This window comes from Grammomys surdaster, unplaced genomic scaffold, assembly GCF_004785775.1.
Source record: "Grammomys surdaster isolate TR1022 unplaced genomic scaffold, NIH_TR_1.0 124439, whole genome shotgun sequence".
In the NCBI taxonomy this organism is placed as follows: domain Eukaryota; kingdom Metazoa; phylum Chordata; class Mammalia; order Rodentia; family Muridae; genus Grammomys; species Grammomys surdaster.
In genome coordinates this window covers 318,055-325,955 of record NW_021619445.1, presented here as the reverse complement: position 1 = coordinate 325,955, position 7,901 = coordinate 318,055, and the positions used below count along the sequence as shown (strand labels likewise).

At 57.0% G+C, this 7,901-nt stretch overlaps 1 protein-coding gene across 1 annotated transcript; it reads left to right on the top strand.

Annotated features, from left to right (window-relative positions):
- Positions 1-201: 201 nt before the first annotated feature.
- Elfn2 (extracellular leucine rich repeat and fibronectin type III domain containing 2) lies at positions 202-7,612 on the top strand. Its single transcript, XM_028784584.1, has one exon. It carries the CDS (start codon positions 615-617, stop codon positions 3,081-3,083), a length of 2,469 nt encoding a protein of 822 aa, XP_028640417.1. The 5' UTR covers positions 202-614; the 3' UTR covers positions 3,084-7,612.
- Positions 7,613-7,901: the final 289 nt, after the last annotated feature.

The following is a 7,901-nucleotide window of genomic DNA, read 5'->3' as shown; positions in this document are numbered from 1 at the left end:
GGGACTCCTGATATCTCCTGGGAGCCTTGCCACCCCAGCCGTCTTTTGCTTTATGGAAACAGGGGCCAAGGGGTCCTTGCTGTCACGGAGCCCCTGGTTCTAAAAGTGTATAAAAGAGGGATGGGGGCCTACACTGGACCCTGAAGGGGTGGGTCCAGGCCCTCACACTAATCTGTCACTGTCTTTTGACGCTACCTTACAGGAACAGATGGGCTTCTTCCTGTCTCCATCTCACTCAGCACCCCTCAGTGTTGCACTCCTGCTTCCTGTGGGAACTGCTTGAAGGTCTGAGCCTGGAACCCAAGGGGAAAGGGAAGGAAGAGGAGGAAGAGGAAGACATCAACGCCTGAAACCCTGCATACCTTTCCAGCGGGAACCTGGAGTCACAACAACGCCCACTACCTGCTCTTTGCCCTTCAGAGCAGCAGGTGCCAGCTGTGTCTGTTCTGCCCGTCCTGCCCATCCTGCCCAAGACCCCTGTGCTGGGGGTCACCCCCAAGATGGTGATGGCTCCGGGGAGGACTGTGCTACCAGCCCCAGCCTCTGGCTGCTAGATCCCTCTGTGCTCCGGCCCTTTACCCAAGCTGGCCCTCTAAGGGGCCAAAGCCCGGGCCATGCTGCGCCTGGGGCTGTGTGCAGCAGCCCTGCTGTGCGTGTTCCAGCCAGGCGCTGTGCACGCCGACTGCTGGCTCATCGAGGGGGACAAGGGCTACGTGTGGTTGGCCATCTGCAGCCAGAACCAGCCACCTTATGAGACCATCCCCCAGCACATCAATAGCACTGTGCACGACCTGCGGCTCAATGAGAATAAGCTCAAAGCTGTGCTCTACTCCTCACTCAATCGCTTCGGGAACCTCACGGACCTCAACCTCACCAAGAACGAGATTTCCTATATTGAGGATGGTGCCTTCCTGGGCCAGACGAGCCTGCAGGTCCTGCAGCTGGGCTACAACCGGCTCAGCAACCTGACTGAGGGCATGCTGCGTGGCATGAGCCGCCTGCAGTTCCTCTTTGTGCAGCACAACCTCATTGAGGTGGTGACGCCCACCGCCTTCTCAGAGTGCCCCAGCCTCATCAGCATCGACCTGTCCTCCAACCGCCTCAGCCGTCTGGATGGCGCGACCTTCGCCAGCCTGGCCAGTCTGATGGTGTGTGAGCTGGCCGGCAACCCCTTTAACTGTGAGTGTGACCTCTTCGGCTTCCTAGCCTGGCTTGTGGTCTTTAACAACGTCACCAAGAACTACGACCGCCTGCAGTGTGAGTCACCTAGGGAGTTTGCCGGTTACCCACTGCTCGTGCCCCGACCTTACCACAGCCTCAATGCCATTACTGTCCTGCAGGCCAAGTGCCGCAACGGCTCAATGCCTGCCCGGCCTGTGAGTCACCCCACACCCTATTCCACGGATGCGCAGAGGGAGCCTGACGAGAACTCGGGCTTCAATCCTGACGAGATCCTCTCAGTGGAGCCTCCGGCCTCGTCCACCACGGATGCGTCTGCTGGACCGGCCATCAAGTTGCACCAAGTCACCTTCACCTCGGCCACCCTGATTGTCATCATCCCACACCCTTACAGCAAGATGTATGTGCTGGTCCAGTACAACAATAGCTACTTCTCCGACGTCATGACACTCAAGAACAAGAAAGAGATTGTGACACTGGACAAGCTGCGAGCGCACACTGAGTACACCTTCTGTGTCACCTCACTGCGCAACAGCCGCCGCTTCAACCACACCTGTCTGACCTTCACCACTCGGGACTCCGTGCCTGGGGATCTGGCCCCTAGCACCTCCACCACCACACACTACATCATGACCATCCTGGGCTGCCTATTTGGCATGGTCATCGTGCTGGGGGCTGTCTACTACTGCCTGCGCAAGCGGCGCATGCAAGAGGAGAAGCAGAAGTCCGTCAGTGTCAAGAAGACCATCTTAGAGATGCGCTATGGCGCTGATGTGGATGCTGGTTCCATAGTGCATGCTGCACAGAAGCTAGCCGAGCCACCAGTACTGCCTGTGGCCAGAATGTCCTCTATTCCCTCCATGATCGGGGAGAAACTGCCCACCTCCAAGGGTCTGGAGGCCGGGCTAGACACACCCAAGGTGGCTACCAAAGGCAACTATATTGAGGTGCGCACAGGTGCTGCAGGGGACAACAGCCTGGCCCGGCCTGAGGATGAGCTCCCGGAAGTCGAAAATGGCCAGGGCTCAGCTGCTGAGATCTCTACCATTGCCAAGGAAGTGGACAAGGTCAACCAGATTATTAACAACTGCATCGATGCCCTCAAGCTGGATTCGGCCTCTTTCCTTGGGGGTGGCAGTGGCGGAGGTGGGGACTCTGATCTGGCCTTTGAGTGCCAGTCCCTCCCTGCGGCTCCTGCTGCCTCCTCAGCTGCCACTCCTGGGGCGCTGGAGCGGCCCAGCTTCCTGTCACCCCCCTACAAGGAGAGCTCCCACCACCCGCTGCAGCGCCAGCTGAGCGCCGACGCTGCAGTGACCCGCAAGACCTGCAGTGTGTCGTCCAGTGGCTCCATCAAGAGCGCCAAGGTCTTCAGTCTGGATGTGCCAGACCACCCAACCCCCACAGGACTGGCCAAGAGCGACTCCAAGTACATCGAGAAAGGCAGCCCCCTCAACAGCCCACTGGACCGGCTTCCACTGGTGCCCACGGGCAGCAGTGGAAGCAGTGCGGGGGGTGGTGGCATTCACCACCTGGAGGTGAAGCCGGCCTACCACTGCAGCGAGCACCGGCATAGTTTCCCCGCTCTCTACTATGAGGAGGGCGCTGACAGCCTGAGCCAGCGCGTGTCCTTCCTCAAGCCGCTGACCCGCTCTAAGCGAGACTCAACCTATTCGCAGCTCTCCCCCAGACATTACTACTCAGGGTATTCCTCAAGCCCTGAGTACTCGTCTGAGAGCACACATAAGATCTGGGAGCGCTTCCGGCCCTACAAGAAGCACCATCGCGAGGAAGTGTACATGGCTGCCGGCCATGCCCTGCGCAAGAAGGTCCAGTTCGCCAAGGATGAGGACCTGCATGACATCCTTGATTACTGGAAGGGGGTCTCAGCCCAGCAGAAGCTGTGACCCTCTCCTCCCCCACCGGTGAGGTGATGGGGAGGAGGGCAGGGGTACTTGGGGGGAAGGGCCCCCCAATAGGGTGGCCGGGAGGCGGGGGACAGGCCAAGGAGCCTGGGGCCAAGGGGCCCGGGCCTAGGAGTGGACGCACATGCACACCCGCACACATGCACCCACACACACACACTTGACCACCACCTGACTGTGAAGTAACCAACACCCAATAATAACGGACAGGAAAACAAACATTTTCCTTAAAGTTTACAACCTGCTACTGACACCAGTTGTCTGTACTGTGCTGCCCAAGGGACTTGCTGGGCTGGGAAAGAGGCCAGAGAGGGTGTGAGGCCTGAGACTCAGGCGAGTTTGGTGGCAAAAGAGATTTGGGTAGAAGCAAACCATAGGCCTCCCGTTCAGGGAGGCTATCCTCCAAGCTGGGGAACATTTCCCTTGGAGATTTGGCAACATGTGGACATTGGGCATCCTCTCTGCCCACTATGGATGGCCCAGAGAGAGGAAAAGAAGCCCCAGGGGTCTCTCACCCAACAGATTACAGCTCTGTCTCCCAGCTTCCTGGCCCAGTGCTGGCCCCGCCTCCAGCTGCTCCTCTGGGCTCTGTCCCCTTCATCTGCTATTCCTTCCAAAGTTGTGGTCTCAGGGGTCTAGGGACTGAAGCAGGCGGGTGCTTTTCTTCTTTAGAAAGTCCATGGGCATCTACAAGGTGAAAGGCTATGGTCCCTAGCCCTGGGTGGCCAAACGTAAGCAATGTCCTGCTGACTAGACAGAAGCAGAGGCAAAGGGTGCCACCAGCCCCCTTCAAGTGTCTTCCAAGTAGCCCTGGGGAGCTGCCTGAGTGTGGGGTGGTGGGTAGACCCGCTCCCCACTGGTTTCTCAGGTGTAGGCCCCCCATGCCACAGCCCCTAGTTTCTCTGGATCTCTGGGATTCCTACCCACCACAGAGAAGCAACAGTGAATGATGAGGTCTGGGGCCAGTGTGGAGATGATGTGGGGATCCCTCCCTGCACCCTGCACCCCACTTGCCTGGTTCCTGCTGTGTGCAGCATCTTGGCCTGCCCAGGAGGGCATCTGCCCCACCCTACCCTGTCTTATCCCCTGGCTTGAAGGGGGGGTCCCATGTTTCCATGGAAATGGCCACAGTCCTCTTTCTGACCCACTCCCAACACCAATCAAAGCACAAACAGTGAGGTGCCTCCTACTGCCCTGGTCAGGGAGCAGGCCAGGTTCCTGGCCCCTCCCCTTCCCTAGCTAGTTCGTTGCCATGGCAACCCAGAGCCTGGCAGTTGGTGCCCAGAGCGACCAACTGACCAACCGTTGGGCTTCGGAGTCCTCTCAGTGTGGGTGGTGGCAGAGAGGGGTAAAGGAGGCCTGGCCAGACAGCAGCCTTCTCAAGAGCCAGGAGCTTCTGGGGACAAGCTCTGGAGGCTGTTCTGGAGTCCCAAGACTAGACTAAGGCATTGTCCTTTGCCTTTGAGTAGGCAGTGGGCCTGTGGGGCATTGGGGCAGCTGTACTGGGCAGTTCTGCCCCCTGCCTGTGTGCTCTTTAGCTTTCCCATTGACATAGGGAGGAGCCTTCTCAGCTCGACCCCAACTTCCAGAGGCCCTTCATTCCTGTTGCTCTCTTGGGTTTCATGAGATTGGAGAGTGACTGTGGGGTGAGGAGGAGGATGGGAGAGAGACGTCTCACTTGATCTGTGAGGGCTCTGACCAGGAGTGCTGGGGCTCTCCTTGGGGGTGGGGAGACTTGACCGAACACCTCCATCACATCAATTTCGGGATGGGCTGAGCCCAGGGCTCACTCAGGGGTGACATTTGCAAAAAAAATAAATAAATAAATAAAATAAAGAAAAAAAAAAAAGACTGTTCTGGGGAGAGGAGGGGACAGGCCAGCCTGGATGTGAAGAGCAAAGCTTCCCTAGCTACCAACCTGCCCCTCACCCTACCCTAAACCCACCACCCTGAGAACAGCAGGCAGGCCGAGAGGCTGGGGGGCGTGAGGAAGCAGACCCCTGTTATCTTTGCATGACGATTTTACTGTATTTTTCTGAGCAAACATCTGTCGTGTATGTGCCAGTTTGTCCAGACTCCCCGCCCCCACCCCCAGTCCCTCTGTGTGATCCGAGCAGCTCTTGAAACCCAGGGAGGGCCAGCTCTGCAGAAGACCCAAAACAGGTGCCGCCAACCTAGCCCTGCCCCAGACCCTTCTCCCATCTTTCTGGGCATTGGGCCCACAAGTGCTGCCTGCCTTCCTCCAGTTTTACAGCTACTGCTTCCCCCTTGCCATCTCTGTCCTGTACCACCTCTGCTTGTCCTCCCTCCTCTCCACTGGGGAAAGCAGCCTGAGAGTGTTCTCAAGGCCACATTCTTGTGGGAGAGGCTGTGGAAGGATCCCCACAGGCCTGTTTCCATCTGGAAGCAAAACTGGGGCCCTCCAAAGAGGCACCTGGCCAGCCTCATGGGATGGAGAGGCTCTCACACTGAGCACAGGATACTAAGAGCTTGGAGCCTCAATAGAGTGGCTCGGGGTCCTGCAGGAGGGGAGTGGGCTTTAATCATGCCCAGGGAGACTCCCCACAGCGGAGTGGGCTCTGTCCCTATCTGTTTGGCCATCATTTTTGGTTGAAGGTAACTTATAAAACCTCAGATGCCACTTCAGGGGGATGTTAAAGAGAGGATCCATTTCAACAGAGGGGGACCAGGCCACAGAGACCTTTGAGACAGGGCAAGGGTCCAAGACATACGTACCTCCACTGGACAGGTTCTCCAGTTGACCTGGCCAGTCCTCTAGGGGTAGGCCCTAGGAGTTTCCTCCTGGCTCGTCCTATGTACTATCTAAAATGGCTTGTCCCTGGGCAGAAGTACAATTGTCACAAAATGAAAAATGGATTCTTACACCCCGGAGCCAAGTGAAGTCCCTGGCTTTATGAGTTCTGGGTCTGAGACTTGGGGCAGGCCATGATTAGGGGCACAAGGAAAGGAACCCAGGGGCTTCATGGAGTCATCTGGGGGACATGTGGGTAGGAGGTCACAACTGGGCTTTCCTGTCCTGGTAAAGAACAGCCCATGAGGCCTCCTTAGTGGGAGTGTGTGGCCTTCCCAAAATAAGCTTGAGTCAGATGGAAAAACGCTTAGTCTTAGCAGGTTCAGGGAGCCTGGACCAGGTTCTGGAGTCTGTGGAAAGGTCCCCTGTCACCAATGGCCCTTCAATTCTGAGACACTCCCTCTTGAGTACAGAGCAGAAAGCTCTGGAACAAAACAAAACCTATGCAGGGCTGGACGGCCTGTCTAGGGAGGTGGCCAGGGAAAGCCCTTTTAGGAGCACCCGGACAGTGCAGGGAGGAGAGGCAGCCATTGACGGTGCTGATGTCTGGGGCTAGCCCATGGCCCTTCTCCATGTTCCTGATTAGAAATGGCATTTGCTCACAGTTCAGAAAATTTAATGAGTTGATATTGGGCAGAAGTACAGGGAATGGGAAACCTCTAGACAGGCCCGGGGTAGGGGTCTAGGGGGAGACAGATAGGGACAGAGGTGACAGCCCTCTCATCCTACCAGTTCATGAGGAGCTGAAACTACAGGGAAGCAGATGGGGGCTTCCTTGCCGTGATGGGCATAGGGGACCAGGTGGCCTCTTGTCTCTTCAAAGAAGACAGGCAACCGAGCTCTGCATGGCAAGAACCACCGCTTAGAAAATGAGCAAGGAGGGAGAGGTGTGGGACCTCCCAGCTGTCCCCCAGCCTCTTCCCTAGCTGTCCTATCACCCTGCCCTAGCAGGTCCTGACAAGGCTGGGAACCTTCTCTCCAGGGTGTGGGTGGGTGGGACAAGGTAGAGGGGATCTGAAGTGTCTAGCTACCAGTAAGTAGAGTGACCTCACCCCCTTAACGTTTATCCCTCTTGACAAGGCTTGCTCTCTGGGATCCCCTCTGCCCCAGGACAAGGGGACCTTCCCCTAGGCCCCATGCTCATATCACGTGCCCTACACCCACTTCTAAGAAACAATCTCTCCCCCCCCTCACTAGCCTTAGTGCCCCTGCCCAGATACCAGCTGCCCCTGCTGAACAGCAGGGAGAATAGAGGTGTTCCCAAGGGTGGCCTCCTTTTCCTCCTACCCTCTTCTGCCAGTCAAGCACAGGGCTGAGGTGGAGGTCCAGGCGGTGATGGCCACCTCTCCTCCCTGCTTCCCACATCCCCCTTCCCTGGACCCTCCTCAGGAGCTGCCAGCCCCCAGGGGCATGGCGGCCTGGCACCTGGTTTGAGCCCTGCAGAGCTGGGCTGGAGGGGGGCCTGGACTCTGAACCTGTGACCCCTTGCTGTGTACGGAACTTGTCCCCCTCCTGGGGGGCCTTGGGCCCTCTCCTTTTCTTCTTTTAGGGGGTAACTTCATTTATTTCTCTTCCCTCCATTCGCCTCTCCCTCTAATTTTCCTGTTTTAAACCGAATGGCACGAAATCGTTTTCCTCACCTTGGAGATTCCTGTATGGAGAGAATCAATTTCTATATTTGCAATAAATTTCTTATTTAAAACAACAGGGCCCGAGGTTTGTGTTGAATGCATCCCAGCATCTCCAGTTCCTGCTGTCCCTTCTCATGTCCTCTTTTCCTGGATAACAGAGCTGAGTGGCAGTATCATCCTAGAGCACCTAACAGGGAATGTCAGGGTACATTCCCAACACCCTGTCACCAGAACATGGAAGCCACTCAGCCATGTGACCTGATGATGTGTTGAAACCTGGTGTCTACTAGTGGTCCTCCTTTATCCCAAGATCCACATCCCTGGGGAGGCACATGGGCAGCTTCTCAGGAGGAAAAT

Bases quoted from the DNA above. Each gene is read 5' to 3' on its own strand.
- Elfn2 (XM_028784584.1), top strand. From the start codon at position 615: ATGCTGCGCCTGGGGCTGTGTGCAGCAGCCCTGCTGTGCGTGTTCCAG.